Source organism: Lipophrys pholis, assembly GCF_963383615.2.
Source record: "Lipophrys pholis genome assembly, chromosome: 5".
Lineage (NCBI taxonomy): Eukaryota > Metazoa > Chordata > Actinopteri > Blenniiformes > Blenniidae > Lipophrys > Lipophrys pholis.
Window position 1 is genome coordinate 17468840 of NC_137628.1, and position 25561 is coordinate 17494400.

The following is a 25561-nucleotide window of genomic DNA, read 5'->3' on the forward strand; positions in this document are numbered from 1 at the left end:
ACAGACAGTGATGTATAGGTCATGTGTGTGTGTGTGTGTGTGTGTGTGTGTGTGTGTGTGTGTGTGGGGGGGGGGGGGGGGGGGGGGGAACATGTTAATCTGAGGACAAGAAAAGTGGAGGAGAGAGAGACTAAAGAGGCAAACATGGGACAGGAGTGGCAACGGATCACAATTATTGGAGAGGAAAGGTTAAGAGGAAAAGTGAGAGGACGAGAAAAAAGAAAAAGGGGAAGACAGTCAAGTCATGTTTGTAAACTAGCAGGAGTTTTCCAGAGGGAGCTGTCTGTGGTGCTGATGCAATCCCAGTCTCCCACACCTCCCCCCCTATTCCCGATGACTCCTCTTCTCCCCCGTTCTCTCCTCCTCAGCTGTTGACTGACAGTTACTGTGTCTCTAATTGGCAAGTGTGGATAGCGGCGAGTCGAGCTTATTCTCCATGGGACAGACCAAGAAAGAGAGACGGTGTGTAGAGGTGGAGAAGTAGATGGGGGGACATATCCGGGAAGTCTTCCAACAATAGCTGAGGCGAGAGGAGACAAAGAAAGCAAGAGGGAGACGGACGGTAGAAAGCAGTGGAAAATGGAATGAATGAAGAGAGTAGGCGGGCAGGAGAAGGAGGAGGGATGGAGGTGTAGGTGATGGCTGAACATCTGTCTGGTAATCACTCTCCCTTCAGTGCAGAGTAACACATACTGACACCTATTTGATAATTGGTGAGTCTGCCCTCTCCCTCAGAGCTCGGCTAAACGATTGCTTGATACTAGGGAGAGCAAAGGGACCCGCTGTTGGCAGTGTGATCTGTTTACTTGGTGCAGCTCAGGTACAGCAGGCTGCCTGGTGTGTGTGTGTGTTTGTGCGTAACTCTTGCATAAATCGTACAATCAAGTTATTAGTCTGACAATGTGCTCAACGTGTGAGTGCGTGCATAAAATGTGTAATAGAACCAAGGAGCAACACGGCTGTAATGTCATTAATAGATACATTTGATCTCTTTGTCTCTTGCATCCCAGGTGCTGTCCTTACAGGTCTGCCTCCACGCAGACCTCGTCTCCCCGCGCTGCAATCTCTTTCCGAGTGCAGGAGCGAAAAAGGAAGTGCACCGGAGAGACGAGAGCGAGCCGCGTGGTCGAAAGGAGGGAGAAAAGACTGGAGGGGAGGAGGTGGGCACCTTTGCTCCGGTCTCGGCCACGGGTATTCTTGGGTTGATAATACAGATGTGGATGTTATTGCTTGAGAATACGCGTAGTCGAGTGGAAGCTCTGTCATCAAGACTGGACCAAATCTAGAGCTCCTTTTCAGAAGGCCACACAGTTACCACAGAAACATATGGAAATGTATCGTCACACTGAGGAGGTCATACAGGCATATGGTGGTTTTTAATTACACACCTCCAGTTGGATTTTTCCTTCTTTTTTTTACGAGAAAGGCTTACTTTGTTCAATTGGAAAGGTTTTTAAATAGAATGCAATCAGGGTGAGCCAGGTACCCGTATCAAATCCAGCCAGTGAAAAGGTTTTATCATCGGAGTTTTATCAACCATGTCACTCGTTACACCTGTGGAGGAAATGAGTTTGTGCCATTGGCCAGAGTCTGCCTCTCCTGCGGAGGCGCCAATGGGGAAGTCTTGCACCGTACCAGTAAGCTAAACCCCAGGGCATTAGTTCAGGGGGCTTAACACAAAAGTCCTCAGACTCAGACGTTAATTCCAAACCTTCTTGATTACATACCCTTTTCATTCAGTCGTGTACACAAGCAATCCCATAATCTTATCAGTTGATGGCTGTCTTTCACAGCCCTTCACACCCTCGCTCTGAACATTTTGCCCATGCCGAACAGAAATTTTAAAGTTGGCGGACGAGGCCGCTCGGCAGGCTGCTTGTGGGTTCTTGGCCGTAAACGGCTGCGATGCCACGGGATGGAACTTTATAACTCTGCATAACCATCAACCCACTGCACTACCAGCTCCTCTTGCGTTCCTATTTTTGTCTCCTCTTGCTAAAAATGTGTGAGAGTTTGATGCCTGTAGCAGTAACAGGAGACAGTAACACATGAGGACATGTCAAGGCTTGCACCCGTGGCTGACATTTCAGCGTTCAGCTCAGCTGATTGGCTGTCATGATGGAGATTCAGACCCACACACACACACAAACATAATATACATGCCAGTGGGGAAATAGGGAATTGATAGATCTTATGAAAATACAGATACATCACATACATATGAATGCACACACATTGCAGCTGCTGAGTTCACAGGGTCCATGTGCCAGTAGGGAAATAAAAGATTGACTGATTTTATGGGCAACTATTTTTAGTCAGAATGATGGATGTTTATGTCTTTTATTGATCTAGTTGAGGGGTGAGTTTGAGGAGTTCTTGGACGATGGGGCGGGCTGATTAATCAGGTAGCAGAGGTGTCGGAATAAAACATCCTGAATTACATTTGTGGTACATTAGCATTATTGCTAAGTATTATAAATTAGAAAAACAACATTTCATTGCAAATTCAGCAATAGATTAGCATCCCTTTGTGCCTGTGATAAATTGCACTTGTATAATTTACACTTCCATTATTTCTTTCTACTGTGTAAGCAAATCTGTGAGACTATGTAATTATGTTTTATACAGATTTAACTCAGATGTGTTGACTTGTTGATTGGGCAAAGCGATTTCTGTGGTCTTGTGTGTATTATGTGTGTGTGCTTCTAAGCAACAAAATGACTATTGTGAGCACAGCTCCAGGTGCCTAGCAACCAAATCGCTCTGTTTCCTTGGCAACAGTTGCCTCGCACTCACTGTGTGGGTGATTGGCAGCCTTGACAACGGAGACGGAGTGACACTTGACCTCGCGTGCTGAATGGGAGAGGAGAAGGAAGGAGCGAGAAATAGAAGAGAGGGGGAGGGAGTGGGAGGGGACATGTGGAGACAGAGAGACTAAGTGATAATCATTCTCCATTGTAATCATCCTCCAGCATGTTTCATAAGGCGTCGTCGAAACCTCTCCAGCTGGGGTCCATCATCAAACACAATACACAGTGCAGTGCGCACATGCACGGACACACTCTTCCTGGGTGGGGAGCCCAGGCAGGCACTCCACATCTCATCTATTATCACTCAGCCCTGCCTGGTGCACAACCTTGCTACACTGTGTCTTCTTTCATTTGTGCTCTGCTACATCCTGAGCACTGTGGGGATGAATGAATAGTGGACTCCCAAAAATGTGTCTCGCGTGCCTCAGGACCCGAGATCAGGAGCGGCACACGGAGATGTTTTGCTTTTTTCGCTAAATGCTGCCAGTGGTCTTCAGCGCATTTAAATACGACTACCGTAATTACTCAAACGTGTGTTGTCAGGATTCTCTACGGACTCCCCCTGTTACTGAGTATGATTTCATTTTACAAGTTTCTTTGTGGGGAAGAAAAATTTTTTTTCTGGGAGCTGACAATCCTGTGTATAACAAAAATGTAATGGTGTAGCAGCACACACACACACACACACACACACACACATTGTGCAGCAGAACTTCAAAAGCGCAGAAATCTAAGTTTATAATCCCATTACTGATACTTACAAAAAAGGTGCATATGAATTTTCTCCTATTGTGCCAAACCAGCTTGTTGACAGTTCACACTCACTGTAAGTGTTCTAGGTGAACTGGTGTCTCGAAATTGACCGTGGATGTAAATGTTTCTGAGTCTGACTGTATTGACCCTACGATGGACTCGTGGTCTGTCTGGCTGTACCTTCATCCATTTTCAGCCCTTCGAACCAAATGTTTTACACCGACCTGGTAACTCACTAATCTTAACCTTACATTGGGGGGTGGAGTTAGTGTGGATGTGTTTAATCAGCGTCAGTCGAAGCATCTCCCAGCAGCAGTTGGATAAAGCCGGTTGGATGGATGCAATATATTTACTCCAAAGATGAAGCTCCATTTGTTACCAGCTGGTGGTGCTCAGTACCACATTAAAGATGCTCAGTGTACTCTGCTGAAGCTCCACATTTGGTGTAGTTTATGGCCTTATTCTTATAAAGAAAACATTTTCAAATTACCTGGCGGAAAAAATGCAACAGTAGAAGTGTATTTTTAGGAAAAAGAACTTTATTTCTAACAAAAAAAAAAAGAAGAGATATCATACCAAGTTTTTTTTTTTAAACAAAATTCATTACACCTACAAACTAGTGAGACTCACCACTGCAGTGGGTGACACCTTCCTTCACCGATACAATCGTCCTGCAATGAACTGTGTGTTCCAAAGCCATCTCGGTAAATCCAGAATTTCTCTAATTTATGAGTCAACTCCAGCTTTACTTAATATTTTCTACCAAAGCATCAATCCAAAATACTTTATTTACTGATGAACAACTCCGCATGATAGTGTCAAATCATTTCTTTATTTCCCTGACTAACTATATGTAGGAAAACGCTTTCCAACACTGGTCTCTGCGCAAGAACATAATGTAAATATTTTCATCTGCATCAATGAGAATGCTAATAAAAATAATCGACTATCTTGTTCTAAAGTTAGGATCTAAACTGTATGAGCATGGGAGCTAAATAAAAGGGAAACTCTATAAAAAATCAGCAGCAAATCTATAATTGTTTTCTCTTTACAGTAGGATCACTTTATACAGTGTTGCATAGCTGAAAGCATGAGGTTGAGAGGCGTTTGAAATTATCACCGCATCAAAGCGTGACCGCGTACGTTTATCTAAAATGGACAAATTAACATCCAGCTCAAGAAGTTTACTCCTGCAGTCTGCCGGCGGAAAATAATCACATCCCGCTGTGGCTGTCAGGAGTCAAGACAAACATACGTGTACTGGGTGCTGTCAGCCTTTAAAGGCTTCTTGTTTCTTTAATTACATACATTTGTCTTTCTCATCAAGGAGCTCGGCTGTGATGTCTTTCATGATGAGCTGTGTTTATTTTGACAAACGTATTCAGCCATCACAAACTACCTGGATGCATTTTATCTAGAATATTCAACTCAAAAAATGTCCCAACTCAATTCTCTTAGACATCTCGTCAGTAAACTAATTTTGAAAACTCGCAGTCTTGCCGGATGTGTGGAGATGAAATTATGGACTAAATCTCAAGAATGAAAACTGGAGCTGTGAGTTGAAGCCTTACGGGGGGGCGGCATTCAGAAATGTTCACAGCATTTTTGCGGATGAGGACGTCACAGGGAGACTGTTGTTCACAGAGCGGTTAATGTGTAGATTTGTAATTAAAGTCTCAATAATGTCCTCTGACTGACGTCAGTCCAACAGCAGAGTGCATGTCCATCGTCCTAATGTTCTGGAAATGCTTCCAGCTCACTGAAACGCTACTGGTTGGCTGATTCACAGGCATCTATCCAGTCACTGTAGACATCGACCGGCTCCGACAGATCTGAAGAGCAACTGATTAAGGATGAAAAGAGGTATGTTGCTTAAAAGAAAAGCTCATATCGACACAGAAGGCTGTTAGCGCCGACTATAATACCATGTAGACGGACGAAGACAAGTGGCAGCAAACACTCGCCAAAGCTTGTTTGTTTTTTTACAATGGAGATGAGAGACAATGCACTCGGTAGTAAATTACGTGAACGAAAACAGTCGATCATTTTGGAAATGGTGCACACTTTGAGATGACTGAGAAAAACATTCTTGCACACAGCTTGTTATTTTGATTAGTATTTTGATGAGTTTAACTGTAATCATCCAAATAAGCAAAAAGTGTCAAGTTACTATCATACGTCCACTTGTTACATCTTGTTTCTGAATGTTTTAACCACATAATTGACCTGCATCAGCGATCTATGATATAGTTATGCTGATCAGTCAATTTAATGGGAAGCAACTTCAAACTGATGGAAACAAGATTTTAGACGCCAACCATCATTTTTGCGATTTCAACTGCCAGCTTGTAGAATTAGGTAACCATCACAGTCACGTCTTAAAAATTAGAAATGTTGGATGTTTGTCAGGGAAATTTTCCGGTAAATATCTCCACTTCCCCTGATTTGAGGGTTGTTAAAGTATATGATGAGAAGTGTAACGCATTTTACAAGACAACCATTGTTCCTCCTGTCTCCATTGAAAAGATGTGATCCTGTGTTGAGCGTGACGGCTCCCTTTAGATTGTTATTCAGAGTCTACTGACATGAAACAGTAAGACCATGAATTACAATAAACAGAATAAATTAGAGAACCACCTGTTGTCACTTCAAAGTTTCAAGCCAAGGAGTCTTGTTATCATCTCAACAGGCACCATGACAACTGAGCGAACTCAAGTTGCAGATAATGGTTGATAAATTGGATTAAAAAGCCCCTAAATAACCATGATATAATTCTGCACTCTGATCAAGCATAGAGTCATGTTCAAAGCCTGAATGATGCAATTAAACTTCAAAAGCCAATTCAATAACTTCACAATGAATTTTCTACCATCTAAAACCAGCAAATTCAGAAAGGATTCTTTTCATGTGTTCATAACAAGCAGACTAGACAACTGTAAAAGCCCCCCAATCAATTCAAAGCATCACTGTCCATGTTCTAACAGGAGTAATGATATCAACACAGCCAATCTGTTCTTAGAACTTTGCACTTGCTTGCAGTTCCAGCTAGATTTGATCCTAAAACTCTTAACACATTGCTCTGAATGGCCTTACACCTCAGCACACATGGATATGTGAAATAAAATAAAACCAGGATGAACTTTCAGATCTATCTGCAATAGTCTTTAAATCTCTCACTGCTATAACTCTGACAAGATCAACCCAGAAGATCACTGCATTATGTTTTGGGGGGAAACTTCACTTTTATACTTGTAGGAATGTAATTTGCGTACGCTTGTGAAATATATTTTCAAAACTGATCTATGTAACATTGTACAGTCATTGTCGACTTTATTCCAAGCACAATAGCTTGTACTGTGTACGGAATGCAATCGTGAAATAAAGTTTGTCTTGCAGAAGAAATGTACTTTTCCCGTTCCGTTGTCATTATTCATGTGCTGTTGGATGAGAGGGAAGAATGTCATGTCAACGGCATAAAGGATACACGTGATGGGGGTCTGGAACTCCTCCAGGCAGACTGTGCATGATATTATACCAGTATTTCTGCTCCTCTCCCTGTTGAAAGAACACAAGAAAATGCAATTGGGCTAAATATCAATGACAAAGTTACAAGTGATAGTGCAGACAGCTATGTTTAGACAATTGATTCGTTACATCTTGACGTCACAGGACTTCTCGTGGTTGCAGAAAGGACAGGTGAACTGAGTGTCCAGGTCCCCAGTCAGTTTCTTCTTGGCCATTGGCTTCCTTTTGGACTTACGGCGACCCATTGCACTTAACGTATATCAAGCCTAAAAAAGAGGGATGAACCAGGGTCAGCGCTTCATAAACAAATCCAATGCCAAGAGAATCCAGCTCAGCGCTCCTGCTGTCACCATAGATAAGTTAGCATGCTAGCGTTAGCACGGCTGTTGTTGATCTTTTTTCAGAATAAATCCTCCCACTGTGAAAAGGCTCGCGTTATACGGACACTGCGACGAAAGCGCATTTCAGTATGCTTCCACCAACAGTACACGGTGACATCGACAGTAGTTATCAGGAGTAAGTTAGTAAAACTTTCATGTGTTTACCTTCTACTTGATGATAATACACGTTGCAGAACTGAAGACACACGGCTTCCGTAAAGACCCAGCACGAGCACCCGGGAGCGCTCTCTGATTGGACGAGAGACCACACTTCACTGACACTATTGGCTTTCGGACACGTCACTTATGTGAGTTAAAAAAAAAAAAAAGTTAATCGCTTCAAATTGCTTTTTCTATGTCAACATTTCACCAGCTAGTTTACCACTCTCGTAAATATATCTGAAAGCTTGTGGCTAAGGTCACGCAAAGTAAAATAATTTTAACTTGACTCGGACAAGTTTAGATTCAATTAGACTGGTAAAGGAGCAAAAGTCGAACGTTAAATAGACGTAATCAACTTGACGCATAAAGAAGTCCGGCCTACGTCACAGGTAACGTGTCGGGACGGCGCCATATTTGTTTGGGGGAGTAACGTCACAGAGTCGGTTGCCAGGTGTGCGGACCTCTGGAAAGTTTGAAAGTACTTTTTAAGGGCTGCTGAGTATCATCTGATAGCTGTCACACCAAATTATATTCAAAGATTTCACACAAATAAAAACTTTCTTAAAAAAAAAAAAAGAAAGAAAAAGTTACATGATGATCTATGAATGTGGGGGAAAGCAGATCATCGTCAAATATTCACATTGAACTGCCAAATCTGAATCTACCTTAAATGCAGACAAATTGAATGATCGCGGTGATAATTTATTAATTTATTGTAATTCTAATTGAAAATAGTTGCATTTTCTAAACCAGTCTACATGGCTTTTGGATTCTTGTATGGGATTGATTTAGTTCAAGCTTGTCTCTCAGATCTGGCAACCCTGCACATGGTAAGGTTCTGGCGCTCTTCCACAAACGTGTTCCAAATGTTCATCTTTGAATATAATACTTTACTATAATGCCTTAAACCTTAACTCTTTGATTCGTATGAGCGCGCATTTGCATGGAAAAGCCAATTTTCAGTGTTTGATGAGAAATCACTTAATAATTACCAAAGTAAACGAAACGATTAGCACAACTTGTCTATTTAACCAAACATGAGCTTCACTAACTCTTGATTAATCAACGAGGTAAAGTGAGTAGTTGAGTCTGTTATCCTAAGATAAGTGGACTGATTGTGTCATTTTTACATCAAGCATAAGCTAAATGATTATAAAAAACAAACAAAACAACAAAAAACACGTCAGGCTTTTAGTTCTCCGTCAGGACTGCTGCTAACTAGTTTGCTTAATCTTCAGTTTGCTGATCATTTGCTAACAGGATCACTCTCTGGTGTGATGTTTTAATGACAATAATTTATCAAAACCAGACGAACATTGCAAAGACCACGAAAGAAGTCACTTTTTTTTCTCTTTTTTTTTTTAAAGATTGAAATAAAGCTTTGCAAACAGCAAAACTGAATGAAAAACTGCAGCGAAGTGCAGTTAAGCTATATCAAATTAAATAAAATAATAAAGACAAAAACACAGGGCTGCACAGAGGTGTAGTGGTGAGGACTTCCATCTAACTGCATGAATAGCCCCAGTTCCAAGTCTGCATGCTTCTCCCTGTGCATGTATGTTTTCCCTAATGGTCCTGTCAATTCCTCGAGCAGTCCAGAAACTAGAGTTTAAGAGTAATATGTGACTGTAAAATTGTTGGTAAGCATTCCTGGGTGTGTGTGTATGGTTATACAAGGTTTCCGTGTGATGTCCAGGGTGTATTTTGCCTCTACCTCTGACCACCTGGCAACAATACGTTGGAGAAAAGTGGTTTAGAAGATGGATGGGCTAAAACACAACAAAGTCAAATCAAAAACGGTTGAGTCTTGGCCAAGGGAATAAAGTGTCCTGTTTTGTCTCAGTAAACAGTCTTTAAGAGTACATTGATCTTAATGGAGGATGTAAGAAACCAGTAAAGATTCTCATTATTATACCTGGAAATAATCTCTTGTCTTTTTTTGTCCATCGGGGTTCATTTAAATCACTTGTTTGATCAAACTAGGATGTTGGGGATAATCTAAGAGTTACATTATCACAAGGATAATAATAGTAATGCAGCAAAGTGATATTGCTTTCTAAAATGTGTTGAGGATTTGTAATTTTATCAGTTAAACAGATCAGTGACTAATGTGAGGAGAAGTCAATATTTGCCATCGCCACCATTTGTCTTTAACACATCACTTCCATATAGTTTTTGATTGAAGTCAAAGGAAGTGAGCATTAAACAAGCATATTGTCAAATTATCTAGAGATGTTCCATGGATGTAAGCTTTATTCAAATCCCGTTGTTTCATCGAACCTCACGCAGACTCTGATCAGGTCTCTGTTGGGATCCATAAGATCTTCCTGTATGATGAGGATCGACCTTCATCAGAAGCATTTCTCTGTACCAGTTTACCCAACGTCAGAGTTGCAGGGTCCTGAAGCCAGTCTTAGGTGACTATGGGTGAAGGCCGTGTACATACCGCTGTCCAGTCCATCACAGGACACCTGTTAATGATTAAATAGCATTTATTCACACCTACAAAAAAAACATTTGTACAATACACTCCATATATGCTGGAATAAAAGATGTTGTTCTTTCTCGACGTCACCTGTTCGGCTTTCAGATTGGATTTGCTTTGTTCCAGATGTTGATGTGGACAGTGAAGGAAGTTGTTCTCGGGGTGTCAACGCTCTTCGTCAGCGTGGAGCTGATCAGCTGGTTCTTTTATCGCTGGAGGCCCAAAAGAACCATAAACGAGGTCCACTTCTTCCCCTCAAAGGAGGTCTGTGTGGAGCATATCTTCAGCCCCTCCTTGCTTGAGTACGTGAAAAATGGTCGATTTATTAAGACAAAGCTATTTGTCTTTTTCCAGACGTTGATAAAAGTGATGCGTGAGTTCAGAAAATAGGCCAAATGCTTCATTTTTGATTTCCCTGGAAGGATGTGTTCACACCAAATGAACCCTAAAACAACGCTAACTCACCGTTTTCTTTCCTCTCTTGATATTGGTCCAGTTTATGCAGCTGCCCGTTGCCTCACGGCATCGAGACTTCTTTCTCCCGTCTCCTCCGCCACATCCTGTCTGCGTCCTCCTCTCTGGACTTGTGTATTTTTGCCTTTTCCAACATGATCCTGTGCCGAGCCATCCTCAAGCTGCATCACAGGGGCGTGATCGTCCGAGTCCTCAGTGACAAGGACTACATCGCCATCACCGGCTCCCAGATAGGGATCCTCCGCAAGGCTGGTAAGGAAACGCATATCCCTGTATTACAAAAAAATCAAATAAAAAAAATCAATGTGAAGTGTGAATTCATGCTGTTGGACTAAAACAGTCATTGTGACTGAAGTGTCATCAAGCTCAGCAATGTCGTAACTCCAGATGACCCCAGAGTGGCATGTAGCCTCGTGGAGACATGATCTGTTAAAAAAAAAAAAAGATTCACATCAACCTCCTGTGAGATTACGATTATTATTATAGACACATTTCGCTGGAGGTGTGGGGACGTGTGACTCATGAAAGGTGCTCACGGTCTGTTCCTGGACTTTTTGTGTGTCATTGTCCGTAAATCACCCAGGGTCCCTCTGGTGCTGAATGGAGAGATGATGGGAGGTGTTTTGGTGACTGGAGGTCGCCACTACAAGCCCTCCAATGAGTCAGAGCAGTAGCGTACTGAAAGGTTTGGGGTCGTGTGTCTGAGTCATGCCGTCTCTCTCAGCCCTCACTGCCTCTAATAAATTACCGCCACCGTGTGCTGTTAAGTAAGAATTAAGTAAGTACGAAATTGGCAACCAGACAGCTAATGCTATTAGGCAAAGTGTTTCTGTGTGTTGCTTGCAAACCTCGTGAACAATCCACTCCTCTTTTCATACAGTTTTTTTTTTTTTCCCCTTACTTCTGATTATCCTGAAGAAAGCTTTTATCCTCAAACTGCTGATTGTGTCTGGCACCAAATCCCAGCGGCTCAGGGTGAAGTTCACCGGTTAATATGGTGGGTTTGTGAAACAGTTTCTTCAGTAAGGCAGACAGTCATTGCACACATTTTGACAATGATCTCAAAAGGTGTCGTTTTTTTTTTTTTTTTTTCTTGTCCCGGGGTTAAACATCAGGCAGACACTCATCTTTTCTTGCCGGTTACATTTACTCTCACACATCACTTCAATGTCTGTATGAGAGGAAGGGGGGGAAAAAAGACATTTACCCGAAGCGATTATGGGTATCAGGGAGAGGATTTGTGGAAGACAAACACTCCAAAAAAATGACTCTGACAGTCATTGCCAACATTTTCAGGTAATTGTTTTTCACGTTTCTTACCTTTTGTTTTTTGTATGTGTGTTTTTGAGAGATCACGTTCCTGCTCTTTTTTTTTTTAGAATAAAAACACAAGTCCAGCTACTTCTGCCTGAGCTCAGTCAGCACAACTCTAGTGGATCAAACTATTAAGGATTTAAGAGAAGAATGAGAAAATGCAGATATCGGTTTTATGCTTCAGACATGCAAAAATAAATTGGGTCAAATGTTCAGCATGAAGCAATGAGACCGTTTGGATAGGAGGCAAAATGTCTTCCAAGACGTATAATCAAGTCCAGTTAACTTGATTCAGTTTGTTTTGAAAAACTTCTTACCTGGACGACTGAGAATATGCATGCATTTTCCAAAGTTGCACCATGAGGCGAAACACACATTTACTGCTCTTTCATTGATGACTATCAGCACTAATATTGAAATGTATCCAAGTTAGTATCATTCTGATTCAGACCCAAGACAGTCTATCACAAGACTGACACACACACACACACACAAATGCACATATTTATACTTACTGGCAATTCAGAGGCATCGCAGAAAAAACAAACCCTCCATGCAACCAGGTCGTCTCACCATGTGGTAACGGTATTAAACACAGTATTGGCAAGTTGTCCTGATTGGGAGTTTTTAGTAGTTTGGCTGTTACTTGTATTAAAAAGCTGTTTTCTGGCAGCAGGATGGATGCAGCGTTCAATGAGAGGATGGTGATGTATTGATTTGAGTGATTGGCTGACGCTGAAGACGATAGTGAGTTCACCGAGAGCCTGGCGGAGGAGAAGGTGTTTTATCTTCGTCATTGTGGAATTGTTTAAAAAATAACACAAAAGATTAAGTATTTATTGATTTCAATATAACAGAATTTTTTTTTCTTGAGTGTGTTGAGGAAAGAAAAAATAAAATTGACCCTGTTGTTGGGCTGTTGTGTGGTTTTCTTCCTGATTAAAGTGAAAATCCCACTGAACCCATGTAGAATGAGATCAGGAAATTTGAAAATGTATCTTGTCATGCAAAGAATTTTATTGTTTTATAAATGATCACAGAAAGGGATTTTTTTCATGTATATTTTCCTGACCTATAAAGGACTGGTGTTATCCCCCGGTGCAGCTTATGTGTGATTTTCACTCCTTTGCCCAAAAGGATGCTTCAGCTCCTCATCTTCTATGCGTCTCTCTCTTTCTGCACTGAACTCTCCAGGGATCTGTGTGCGGTGTGCCCTGGACTCTGTCTACATGCACCACAAGTTCGCAGTGGTGGACAAGCGGCTGCTCATCACCGGCTCTCTCAACTGGACACTGTCAGCAGTGCATAACAACATGGAGAACGTCATTGTGACCGACGAGCCAAACCTGATGCAGCCCTTCATCGGGGAGTTCAACAGGTTGTGGGAACACAGTAATAAAGGCAAGTACTTAGAGGCCAGTGACCTTCTTAAAAGTGTTGAGAAATGAAAGTTTAAGAAGCAGGTTAAATCTGGTCAGTTTTGGCCACTTTTATTTTTACATTTTGCAGTGATAGTATTACTTAGATGTTAAACATAACCGGTTTGTGGATGTCAAAAGAAAATATGCATGACAAATTCTTTTTTTGTCCTGTTGTTACTAGTGTCTTTTTTATTTCATCACAAAAGTGTTCTATGTTCTCGTATTAAATATGTGTATTTACATATTTCCATCTGTATAGCCAATAAGAGATATTTACAGTGAAGCTGAAAACTTGACTTGAAGCCTTTAATAAGCTCAAATTTAGTTCACCTTTTGTTATGTGTTGGAAAGTTACTTGAGAAATCCAGCACCTTGTTTATTGTGTGATTCTGCAGACTCGCTTGCTGTGCATCTCTGCCAAGCGTCAATAAAAATCCTCTTTCACACCCTTGGTTCTGGCAGATCTGTTGCATCATTGCCCCGCAGGTGTAGTTTCTCTCCTGCTCTGACATGACTGACTTTGTTTCAAATACACAACACTTGAAGTTTCTCAGTTTCTCAACCATCGAGTTGAGACATGATTGATCCACATGAATCCTGGCTTGCCCATAATTGGCTCATTGATCTACGGGGGGGGGGGACGGGACCTGCCAATATATAGGTTTGTATAACTCCACCAAAACACATCATGAGCCGCCGTGTAACGTGTTGGAGCTCAGTGTTGTAAATGGTGATGTTCGACTTTATGAATCAGCTGCTAAAATCTTTCCACGGTGAACACTGATCAATTCCACTCGGAGGTCATGAGATGTGAACAGGCAGCTTCACAGAAATCTACATTGTGTTCAGGGAATTTCAACAACAAAAATTGCATCAAGCAGTCGCAGTAGCGTACAGGATGTCAGCCCAAATTTCTCTGGAAACCCCCCAATTGTAAACGTTAACGTTTACAATTGGGGGGTTAGTGCACATTTTGCAGCATTTCCAAATTTAATGAATAAACTGATTAAAAGGTGTACAACTGAATTTGTTCATGTCGAGCTGGAATACGGTAAAGGCCTTTTTTGTTCTTTGTCTATTTGTAAACCAAGCAGTCTATATGTAGAAACATGAATATTATGATATTTCTTAGCAAGATTTGAAGTGAATAGTTCAATAAAAGTTGGGCTGTTTATGTAAAGACGTATAAACTGGGCCCTGCAGGCCAACTATTGCCCATGAGCTGTTTTTAATTAAGCCTTGACGTTCATCAGGAATTATCCACCTGCATTATAATTGTACTCCTAACTTTACTTTGTAGCTAGTGTCCATCCAGGGCTGCACGGTGGTGCAGTAGTCGGTGTTCTTGCCTCCAGCAAGAAGGTTGAGTTCAAATCCCGGCCGGGATCATTCTGAGTTTGCATATAGAAGATGGATGGCGTCTATCCCACTTTATTCAGTTCCTTTCCTTGATATATTATTCTATGAGAACACTTTGGACTTGGACATAAAGCATAGGTGACAATTTTTATGTTTGCCCGTGGGTGCCCAGATTATATGAATAGCCACCATCATATAAAAATCACATAATTCTGACTATATGGTATTGTTGACTGCTGCTGAACATCTAGTTTCAAAAAGGAACTAACTGCTTAACATGACTAAGATACACACATAATGGATTAAATTAACCAAAACATAGCAAACACTATTTACAGGGAGGAGTTATAGTCTTATGGCCACATAAAGGAAGAACATTTCATCCATTTTAACCATTGTATGTCTTTTTTAAGCAGTTTTGCTTGTTTTTTTAAAGTGTTTTTTTCCCCTTTGATTCTTTGATTTTAGTCATTTAATAATTTCTCCCCAATTAAGTTATTGTGTCTTTTTTTTTTCAAACCCCTTTTATCCAAAAGATAAAAGTGAAAGTGACTCTTGTGTATGAATAAAATAAAAAACAAGATAAAATGTTATTCAAGCATAATCTAAAGCTCCAGAGCCACAGGCTGCAGACCCCTGGCCCAGGGTGCTCAACATGTTCGTTGGGTTCCTGAGCACCTATGATTTAAAGCAGTAGTTAGAAGCTCGTGATGTACAGATCAGAAATAAAACACTGCAATTTCCCAAACGTGTTTGCTTTTGTTAAAAAGGTAAAACATCAATATTCACCTTGCAGAAGCTCCCTTCAGATAAATGTTTTTCCTCACATAAAAAAATAATAAATAACACTATTTGACTTAGAGTTTTAGAACTAATCTTGCATAAGACATTGTGCAAAAGTCTTGCATACAATGATTTTCTTACACATAGTTATTCTTTTTTTTTTTGCACTTTCATCAAATCTTTCATTTAAACTTCCTGAGCTGTAATCCTCGTTTTAACGGTGGTTTTATATTGAAAGTAAGCACCGGATGTGTATGGCTGGTGTTGCGGGAACTTGCCTGAGTTTGACGGCGGACGTCCCGGTGACGGACTGACGGACGGACTCATGCACCGTGTGGAGATCCGGGAGCGCAGCAGCTGAACCGGAGCGCAGCGCAGTCCGACCCGACAGCAGCGCTGAGCGCACAACCTGCGGCTTCAGGTGGACGGAGGAGGCCAGAGAAACACCCGCCGAGGTACGAAAACACTCACTACAGATTGTTTAAATGTCCTGATCGTATAGCAGAGTTACCGTATGGTGGAGCGCGGCAGGCTTGTTGCCACTGTGGAGTTTAAAATATTAACTTTATCATCAGTTTTGCGCGATATCCGGCTGATTTTTTACGCATATAATTAGGTTAAGTGCCAACAAGTGAAACGAGCCAAGTCGTGGCCACGTCTGGAGCTGAAATCCCTTCTAATTAATTATAACAGTATCAAAGCAGATGCCAACATCTGGTTTGAAGTCAGTTTATGTATCATGATTCAGTTAAAGGAGTTTATTTTGTTTTATTTTTTTGGGGGGGGGGGGTGGGGTGCACGGACCTTAACGCACCACGACTTTGTTGGCAGGTTCATTGCTGATGTGAGCGCGCATGCGTGCGTTTTTGATGTATTGCTCAAAGTGTGGAGCAGCACGCAGCTCATTCCCTCTATCATGGTCCTGGAAGTGGAAATGCTGAGCTGATCCCCCGGGAGGAGTAAAGACTCAGCTCTTCCTCAGAGGAGGGAGGGAGGGAGGCTGCACGTGTGGATGAATGGATGGTTTGGCCTCTTCATGATGCAAAGGGATGGAGGAAAATGAGAGAGAGAGAGAGAGAGTTGGATGGGACCAGGGCAAGATGTGGATGGATGATGACAGCAGGGATGCATAGACGGATGAATATGAGCAAGTAAAAGAAGATAAATGGGAGTGGGAGTGTGTTTGTGTGTGCGCTTCAGCGAGGGTGTCAGCGGGTGGATGAATGACCAGATGGGAGATGGATTAAATACACATAGTCGGAAGGAGAATCTATTGCCCCCATCCTATGAGTTCTCAACATGAGCTCATGTGACGAATCGGATGGAGGGAGAGGCGAGTGACTGATGGGGGGGGGGCAGGATCAGCGGACAGAGCACACCCTGGCTGTGATTCATAGCCCGCTGACAAAGGTGTTGGACCAAATGTTAAAAGAGCACTGTCATTTTCTGACATCAAGCTTTCTGAGTGTGCAAATTTGAGAGCTTCCTCTTAATATCATGGCAAACAGTCTCACATTCCTCGCTGCAATGTGATGAAGGCCAGTGTCGGGCATGAGGCTGGGCTTGGAGTTCAGTTATACTCATGACTCATGTTAAAATAACGTCTCCGCTCCTGAGCTGCATGTTGTTACTGCAGGGATGATTAATCAGCTGGGCGAAGAGCTGTGGCATCTTGCTAAAGAGTTGATATGCTGATGTTGAAATAAGCCCAATGTTTTCAAGTACCAAAGCTTTGCTTTTCTCGACAGAAGTAAACGATCCTCCCTTCCTCACAGAACGTGAATCGTATTGCGCCTGCCAACTCTCACACACACTTTGTCTCAACTCAGGTAGTAGTTTTTGGGTTCTGTTTTTCACACTCTAATATCTCACCGTTAACAGCAGGTGAGATCCAGAGGCATTTTAATCCATAACTCAAATCGTGTGTCATAGTTTGTGTTTTATCGACAAAGTAATGCAGGATATTTGTTTTTCCTCGCTGACATGTTTCGACTGCGTCTGTCAGAATCTGTTTTGTGTGGAGGTTTCGTGTTTTCCCCCAAGTACCTCCGCTTTCTTCCACAGTCCAAAAACATCTGCATCTGCATCCCCGCCGACACATTTCTCTCCTGGATATAATCACTACAGTGCAGTTTAACATCATTGCTGGCGAGACAGGCCTCTTCACGCTGCGTGTGATGGATTCTGCCATTTGTAATTTAGCATTTAGCAAAGCAAACCAGCCGGCACCATCATCGTTTGTCTGGGATGTGCATGTCTTTACTTGTCTGCCGGCCCACGGCAGTGTGCAGAGGGAGCTCTCTCCTGCCGTCAGCTGGTACAGAGCTCCGCTTATGCGGCGCAGTCCCTCACTGATTTTAACAGAAAACCTCACATGGCCTTAATTGTTGCTCCCTGAGCCGGTTCCAGCTGATCTAACGATTTTCCTGATCACTTTTACTGGCCGCCTAAAAATGAGTGAGTGAACCTGCCGACTCCACACACACACACACACACACACACACACACACACACACACACACACACACACACACACACACACACACACACACACACACTGGACTGGCAGACTGCTCTCCGTTGTCCTTACTTGGTGTTCCTTTTTAAAAAAAAACTAAACAAATCTTTGCTCACATCCTGTAGCTTTGTTTTGATTGAATGTTCTTGGCTCGGCCTGTTGGATTGTTGTTCCAGTCATCCGTCTGCTATTTCGCTTTATCCAGTCGAGGGTCAGAGGGTCTGGAGCCGATCCCAGCTGACATTTTGTGAAGGCAGCGTACACCATGAACCAGTCCATCACAGCGCAAACACGGAGAGACCGACACACTCACACTCACATCTACATGCAAGTTTGGAGTGACCAAGTGAGGCATGCGTTTAGACCTGAGCAGGAAACCCATGCGGGCTCAGGAAGAACATGCAAACTCCTCACAGAACGGCCCTCGAGTCTGGAGTCTGGTTACTTTCACTGTGAGGCATCAGCCTTAACCACTACACCATTGTGCTACGTGTCGATCTTCTTTTTCTTATATTGTTATTGTCTGTCTTTGTTGTGCCAAAGGATTTTTATGAATTTTGTTTTTTAAAATGATATAGAAAAACTTTATTGCATTTGATATGGGTACACTATCTAATGCACTATTTATCTTCAAGGCGACAGCAAAGTGAGATTTCTTTGATTTGGTCATTAGGAAACCTACAATTGAATCTCATTTTTCAACAGTAGAATCTATTAAATGACATAAATGATCAATTGTTTTGTCTATAATGTCATACAAAGCTTTTTTCACCATCAGTGAACAACATTTAAAAAAAAAAAAAAACAGCAGTTTGTACACTGAAAAGCAGTGGACTTCAAAATCTACGCTGACTCTTACTTTAACTTATCAAACGATCGTGTAATCCATTTCAGTACCGGGTTTTGGCTTTCTCCTTATCTGGAAAGTATGCACAGCTTTCTCTGGAGGAGTTTTGATTTGGACGGCCGTCTCCTCTCTCATCGTCTGGCTCTGTTTGAATAGATGGCATTAGCCAGAGATCCAGGGGTGGTCCAGGAGCAGAGAGATCCAGCTGACCAGAACTTCGACTACATGTTCAAGCTGCTGATAATTGGCAACAGCAGCGTGGGAAAGACCTCCTTCTTGTTCCGCTATGCAGATGACTCCTTTACCTCGGCGTTTGTCAGCACGGTGGGCATCGACTTCAAGGTCAAGACCATCTACAGGAACGACAAGAGGGTCAAACTGCAGATATGGGTGAGATGGCGACATAAACACTTCAATCAGAGAAATGTGATGCAGACAGAAAGACTAGAGTCTACATGCAGGAGAGAAAGCAAGAATACGATTCTGTTCTAATACATCTATACATTTGCATGTGTTGCATTTACAGGTTGTCAGTAATGAGTACATTGTTAGAAATACTGCCTATTTTAGTTTTGGGTTTTTTGACACTTCTAAATGTTTCTTACCTCCATGTCACTTGTACGACCGGGCCAAGAGAGGAAGTGGTTTAAAATGTTGAGAGGACACATGAGGGCTCGCACATTGTCACTCTGGTTTTAGTGCACATGACATGAGTCATACTTTTTTTTTTTTCTACTTTTTTCTTTTTTTTCTTTTTTTTTTCTTTTTTTTTTTCTTTTTGCCCTTGTCCTGTTCGGCAGCTTGGGCCAACAATATGATGTGATTGAGAGCCTTCGGAGTCAGAACAGTTTTCTACTTTTTTCTAAAGGGGAGCTTCTACTTCCTTCCTTCTTTCAAACTCTCTATCATTGCACGCGCACTCCTCTCTGCTGCTGGAGGAAAGACCAATAAGGGCCAAAGGACAGAAAAAAAGTTTTAGTTGTCTATTTCTTTTTCTCTTTCTTTTTTTTTAATGAAAAGAGATGAAGAACGACACTATCAAACCGTTTGATCAGATTTGACTCTCATGTTGTGTTACGTGTCGAGCTGATTTTGTTCTTCCTGGAGAAATCCCCATCCTCTTGCTTTATGTCGAACATGTGCGTACTTCGTAGATCCATTTACTATAGAGCTTTAGCAAACTTCGGGTCACAGGGTGCTGGGATGGATCCCAGGTGACCGTATGAGGACGAACACAGACAGTCACACACTCTTCACATTCACACCTACTGGCAAATTACCCGTGAAAACTCAAATACGTTCTTGTATGGTGAGAAGAAAGCATAGTAGCCATGGGTAGAAACCGACAGGGAGCGCCTGCACACTCCACAGAGAAAGGCCCCCCCAAGCCCAGACTTGAGCCGGGGGTTCTCACTATGAAGAGTGTGTTAACCACGACACAACTGAAAACCGCAACAATAGATACTATATCAAATCCTCATGTGGTTCACTGTTAACTGTTGGCTCTTTTTCCAGTAATAGTCACTTGTTTGATGAATACAAACAAACAAACAAAAACAAAAAAGCCAGCATTTTCCTTGTGCTGTACTTGCTCTTTACACACGGCTGCATATTTTTACTGTTAATTTGCATTTGCCTCCAGGGAAGAGTCCTTGGCTTACAACAATATATCTGCAAACAGACAGTTTTAAGAGTACGTAGGTCACTGGAAGTGCATAACTACACCAATATATTTACATCTAAATTGTTGCTATTTGCATGTTTTGATTATATGTGTGACGACGTCCGCGCCCCGACAGAAAGAGCCTCGTTAGGCGACTGAATGAGGTGTGACTCTTGTATATGTGAAGTCTGAAAGCCTCCGTATAATTTGTGGCTGAATGCTCAGCAGGCTGTTTTCATTCCCTTCACAAGATGTGTACAGAGCAAACAGGTTCGACAGATAATATTTCAGAAGGGCTGAATGTAAAACGTTGCAGTCTCTTTAATGTCAGAGCTGTAATTCAACTTGAGGTAATTAACGACGTTAAGGGGATGCGAAACACATCTCTGACCAAAATGCAGATCTTCTTAAAAGCATCGCTGCACGGCTGATCTGGTCATTCTCACCTCGTTCCTGAGTTTTCTGCCCTTACATGCTGCTGCCCGTCATGGATGTAAACTCATTTCTCACTCTCTGGAGTTAATGACCGTTGATGTTGAACATTGTCCCCAGACAGCAGGGTTCATGAAAGATGCATGGACTCGAGCTGCCGGAGCCGAATGTGCTTACTGAGCAGACTGACACCGGGGACAGATCTATTACTGAATGTTAAAGGAAGACCACAACTCATCCATATTACTCCTGTTAGATGAAAGTAATACTTTTTTGTGGGGGGGGGGGGGGAGTTAATATATTCAGGGCAGTGTGGCTTTTCTGCTTTATCGTGAAGCAGCCTCATACTTTTACATGAGAGAGGACAAATAAAATGATGTAACTGTAGTGAAAAACATGGTCACATTAAAATCCGGCAGAACAACAATAAAATCTTATCACAGGTACATTAACAAGAGAGTCCCTGCTGGTCGACTCGGATTAAATTTTATATTCAGAGTATACGCGCAGTAATACGGGTGTCACAATGTTGCGTTGGCGTTTCACAAGGGACCCATCAGTCGCTGCAGAGCAACTTGAATGAGATTCATGGGACCGTTTCAAAAAGGTCCGGCTCATTTGATAAAATCCTGATCCTCAGCAAAGTTCATCACGGGACAAAGGGCTTCTTGATCATCACTGAAAAAGCCCACATATCAATGTTTATAGTGCATAATGTGCATGATTGCTGTTGGGTGCGTGTTTCAGGTAGAAACAGTTAAACCTGTTTTGTTTTAAAAGCCTTATTTCTTCCTGCACCGCACTAATCCACAACTAGATGACGTTTTAACTCTTTTTGAGAAATTCTAAATAGTTTCCGTCTCCAAATGTTTAGCCAGAAGCAGTCGGTCTATCCGGGTGTGTATACAAAGTGTGGCAACGTCAATCAACATCTGATGGGAAGGCTTACTGCTCCTCCAATAGTTCACCTGTGCTTTTTTTTTTAACTGTTAACTGTTTGTGTTCTTATTTTCCCTCTTTGACTTCAATTCCAGGAATCACCTTTAAAAGAAACAGATTTTAAGTGGTGGAAATAAGTTTTAGTGGTTATGTTAATTTCCATGATAAGAAAAGAGGATTATTTGCTTTGTTAAAAAAGCACCTATTAAAATTATTTCCATGTATTATTGTAATGTAATTGTATCTAAGCTGACGTAGTGTGGGGTGGGCTTCACTGGGGGCCACCAGAGAGTTTCAATGGCTGTGTCATAGCAGGAGAAATCTCTGCATTTTGTTCCCAGTAGGATTCTTTCATTTAAGATAAATCGTAATAAAGGGAAACAATTGGAAACGATGAATTGTTTTGTCAATTTGTCATCAGTGCAACAAGAACAAATTTAAAGAAACAAATAAGCTTTAAAGTAGCAAACTTCCCAGATTTGAACTAAAAGCCTCTCACTACCTCAAGAAGAGGTTCCCAACAACCGTGAAACAATTATTCTATATACGATGATGAGAATTTTGAGACCCCCTGAGAACATCAGTAATTTACAGGAAGCCCCTCCATAATATGGATGTTCACGATTCGTGTTGACGGACAGTGGGAAGAAGCGGCCACAATGGGCTGAGATGAGTTACCGACATGGAGATAGCAGCAGATAGGGTAGATAAAGGTGAAGGACTGTTTATTTAGAGTCTGCTAACCGCTCGCAAAGGCACTGTGAATACAGAGCGAGGTTAATTATACTGACAGTGTGACGTCTTTCATGTTGCCGTCAGGAATAACCAGAGGCTCCTCCTCGAGTGAACAGGAGTTTAGTGAAATGATAACAAAGCTGCATTTTTTGGAAACAACCACTTTTGATTATGCTCGTGCTAAAAGCCGAGTAAAGAAGAGGCGGTTCATCTCCAGGCCCAATGGAATGTGTGATTGTAAATTCAATGGTAGTATAACATAATTCACCGACAAACTGTGTGTTTGCAGGACACAGCGGGGCAGGAGCGCTACCGGACCATCACCACAGCGTACTACCGAGGAGCCATGGGATTCCTGCTCATGTACGATATAACAAGCCAGGAGTCCTTCTGCGCCGTCCAGGACTGGTAGGTAGACCTACAGATCCAGCTTTACATTCATCAACCAGCACGGGCGTGTGTGTGTGATTCCAACTGAAGAGAGCGCTTGTAAAATATGATGAACAATAAAACTATTTTCAGTTGGATGCTTTGATCTGTCCTGGAGACGTTGCTCTAATATATAGAAACGGCAAAACTTTGAATTATGGAATTGTGATTTCGTATCAGGAAATCTCAACGCGAAGCGCCTTTTTTTTTTTTTTTAAGCTTAAAAGCAAAAGACAAACATTCAAACCGAACAGCAGCTGAACAAATTTCCAACATTCAGTGTAAATACGACGGACATAATCATCCGTCTTTAAAAAAGCATGTGTATGAAGGCTCAAAGCTGCTTTAACGTCTAAAAGGTACTTATGATGAAACTATGCATATCTGACTATATCTTTTACCTGCTGTGCATTCATACTTTACATTTTGGATTCACTGTAGATTTTTCCTCTTTGCATTTCACTTCTGTACATTTCTCCAATAATCACTATAGCAACGGTGTATTCATCGAAACTTTATTGAGGAAATTATTTGTCTGCATTTAGCACATCCTATTCATAGTTGACCCCAATTCGACACACTTGCTGTGTTGCAGTTTAAACTAATCCAGTGGTGGGCGGAGCCTGCACATACCTGTAGCTATGTGTTATTTAGATATTGTTTCATACCCAGTTCTTTATATAACAGTATTGAGAATACTTTCACTTGTGGAGACAGACGAATGCTCTTTGTCTGGTTTTGTCGTCAAAGATGTTGCATTCTCGTTTTACCAGGGCAACTCAAATCAAGACTTACTCATGGGACAACGCTCAGGTGGTCCTGGTCGGCAATAAACTGGACTTGGAAGATGACAGGCAGGTCCCAATGGAGGACGCGCAAAGGCTGGCCAAAGAGCTCGGTCAGTACACACCAACGGACGCTGGATGAGAAGAGACAAACTCGACGTGACTCAATATTTACTCTCTCCCCAGGCTTCGAGTTCTTCGAAGCGAGTGCCAAAGACAACATCAACGTGAAACAGGTGTTTGACAAGCTGGTGGACGTCATCTGTGAGAAGATGAACGAGACGGTCAACGGCAATGCCAGTCCATCGGCCAATCCGAAGGGGGGCGACCTGAAGGACACGCCTCACGCCAATCAGAGCGGCTGTCTGTGTTGATAGTGGAAAGTTATTCAATAAAAAAAAATGTAGGTTTCCGCGGCTAAATTCACATGTCGACACACCTACAAATAGAAATGCCTACTAACGTTGCTGGACCGACCACTATCAAGCAGCTACAGCTACACTTAGGCTTTCTTTATTTTTATTTTTTTTAAAGTAAGCTTCACTATTATTTGGCGTTTGAAGTACTTCATAGTACCTCATAAGATTTGATGCGACTGTTACACTGAGATGCCAAAGAGCTGCACTGTGCAGCTGTGCCTTCTGCACACCTTTCACTCCAGCAGAGAGGTGGGTGAACAGCACCTGTTGCTCATGATGATGTGATTAAAAAAAAAAAAAGCATCAGAGGGGGACTCCCTCTGATTTGTTTAGATAATGCTACCCTCTTGTGGATGTTAGATGGAACTGCATTATTGTCACTCCCTTAATGCCCCGCGTGCATCTTGTAAATGATCCTGAAACAAGGTTCCCTCACTGTCCAGTGCAAAGTCAAACATACCTGAAAGAAGACGTCACTCTTGCCTGAAGCTGCCGCGTCATTCATTGTGAATGTAATCCATATACTCCCTTGTCTGTAATTTATTTTTCTCCTCTTGTGTATTTAATGGTTAATGTTCAGCACTTAATTTGCCAGGTTGACTGAGTTCCTCCTAAAATGGATATAAATATATATGAATCTATGCATCGCGCTTGTCTGAAAACTCATTTTTGTGTTCGATGCATCCCTGATTTTATTCATCCCTCCATCTTCTACACCCCCACTTGGGCCAACTGCAGGATGCAGGTACCGCATGACTGTGCGTGATGGCAGGTTACACCCTGGCCAGGTCAGCAGTCTGTCACAAGGCAAACACAATCATTCACAACTAAAGTGAACCGAGAGAAAACGAGTACAAAAAGAAGATTATCACAGGGAAGACATCCAAACTCTGGACAGAAAGTCTTGACTCGAGCTGTGAATAGTCTTTCTGTGAGGCGAGTGGGCTCACAACTCCAGCACCGTGTGGCCTTTCCTAACAACAGATCAAGAAAATTCCCCCATGAATGTTAACACTGTGTGTTGTCCCTATTTATTCACTGAATCAAATGACAAAGTTTTGTCAATCATTTGGAATACATATTAATCATTAGGTCATTCCTTATTTGCAGGGTTATATCATTTAATATTCTTTGGACTGCCTCCACTTTTTGAAAGTGACAAATCATGAATGAACACTTATTATTATACTGCTTAACTGTAAATAGGTAATAAAATTTGAAACCATAAAACCTTCTGTATTTTAGACTTTGGTCACCAGGAAACATTTATCATCCCAATAACAGTGTCACTGCCATGAAGGTCATGAACTCCCCCTTTTTTCCGTGTG

The 25561-nt window shown here is 41.9% G+C and overlaps 3 protein-coding genes across 4 annotated transcripts; 2 read left to right on the top strand and 1 right to left on the bottom strand.

The window, feature by feature from the left end:
- Positions 1-4088: 4088 nt before the first annotated feature.
- Positions 4089-7685, bottom strand: LOC308110160 (transcription elongation factor 1 homolog). Its single transcript, XM_080464289.1, has 4 exons — positions 7634-7685; positions 7218-7354; positions 7048-7118; positions 4089-5395 (listed from the first exon to the last, which is right to left on the bottom strand). Exons 2-4 carry the CDS (start codon positions 7331-7333, stop codon positions 5331-5333), a joined length of 252 nt encoding a protein of 83 aa, XP_080320415.1. The 5' UTR covers positions 7334-7354; positions 7634-7685; the 3' UTR covers positions 4089-5330.
- On the top strand, positions 7243-13769 carry pld6 (phospholipase D family, member 6). The gene is made up of 4 exons (XM_080464290.1): positions 7243-7776; positions 10242-10417; positions 10612-10841; positions 13098-13769. Exons 2-4 carry the CDS (start codon positions 10242-10244, stop codon positions 13349-13351), a joined length of 660 nt encoding a protein of 219 aa, XP_080320416.1. The 5' UTR covers positions 7243-7776; the 3' UTR covers positions 13352-13769.
- A 1960-nt stretch (positions 13770-15729) lies between these two features.
- Positions 15730-25457, top strand: rab3da (RAB3D, member RAS oncogene family, a). Of its 2 annotated transcripts, none has more exons than XM_080464286.1 (5): positions 15730-15921; positions 18988-19221; positions 22890-23008; positions 23803-23927; positions 24001-25457. In XM_080464286.1, the coding sequence occupies exons 2-5, from the start codon at positions 18988-18990 to the stop codon at positions 24186-24188; spliced, it is 666 nt and encodes a 221-aa protein (XP_080320412.1). In that variant the 5' UTR covers positions 15730-15921; the 3' UTR covers positions 24189-25457. The 2 variants fall into 2 exon arrangements, with proteins under 2 accessions (XP_080320412.1, XP_080320413.1); XM_080464287.1 differs by lacking the exon at positions 15730-15921 and adding an exon at positions 17182-17295 and having other exon boundaries at positions 24001-24883.
- Positions 25458-25561: the final 104 nt, after the last annotated feature.

What these genes read in the sequence shown, in the direction of transcription:
- rab3da (XM_080464286.1), top strand. Translation starts at nt 18,988, where the DNA reads ATGGCATTAGCCAGAGATCCAGGGGTGGTCCAGGAGCAGAGAGATCCA. An exon ending in GGGTCAAACTGCAGATATGG is followed by an intron (nt 19,222 to 22,889) that starts GTGAGATGGCGA and finishes GTGTGTTTGCAG; the next exon opens with GACACAGCGGGGCAGGAGCG. An exon ending in AAGGCTGGCCAAAGAGCTCG is followed by an intron (nt 23,928 to 24,000) that starts GTCAGTACACAC and finishes CTCTCTCCCCAG; the next exon opens with GCTTCGAGTTCTTCGAAGCG.
- pld6 (XM_080464290.1), top strand. Translation starts at nt 10,242, where the DNA reads ATGTTGATGTGGACAGTGAAGGAAGTTGTTCTCGGGGTGTCAACGCTC. An exon ending in TTCAGCCCCTCCTTGCTTGA is followed by an intron (nt 10,418 to 10,611) that starts GTACGTGAAAAA and finishes ATATTGGTCCAG; the next exon opens with TTTATGCAGCTGCCCGTTGC. An exon ending in AGGGATCCTCCGCAAGGCTG is followed by an intron (nt 10,842 to 13,097) that starts GTAAGGAAACGC and finishes TGAACTCTCCAG; the next exon opens with GGATCTGTGTGCGGTGTGCC.
- LOC308110160 (XM_080464289.1), bottom strand. Translation starts at nt 7,333, where the DNA reads ATGGGTCGCCGTAAGTCCAAAAGGAAGCCAATGGCCAAGAAGAAACTG. An exon ending in AAGTCCTGTGACGTCAAGAT is followed by an intron (nt 7,119 to 7,217) that starts GTAACGAATCAA and finishes TTCTTTCAACAG; the next exon opens with GGAGAGGAGCAGAAATACTG. An exon ending in GTTCCAGACCCCCATCACGT is followed by an intron (nt 5,396 to 7,047) that starts GTATCCTTTATG and finishes GTTGCTCTTCAG; the next exon opens with ATCTGTCGGAGCCGGTCGAT.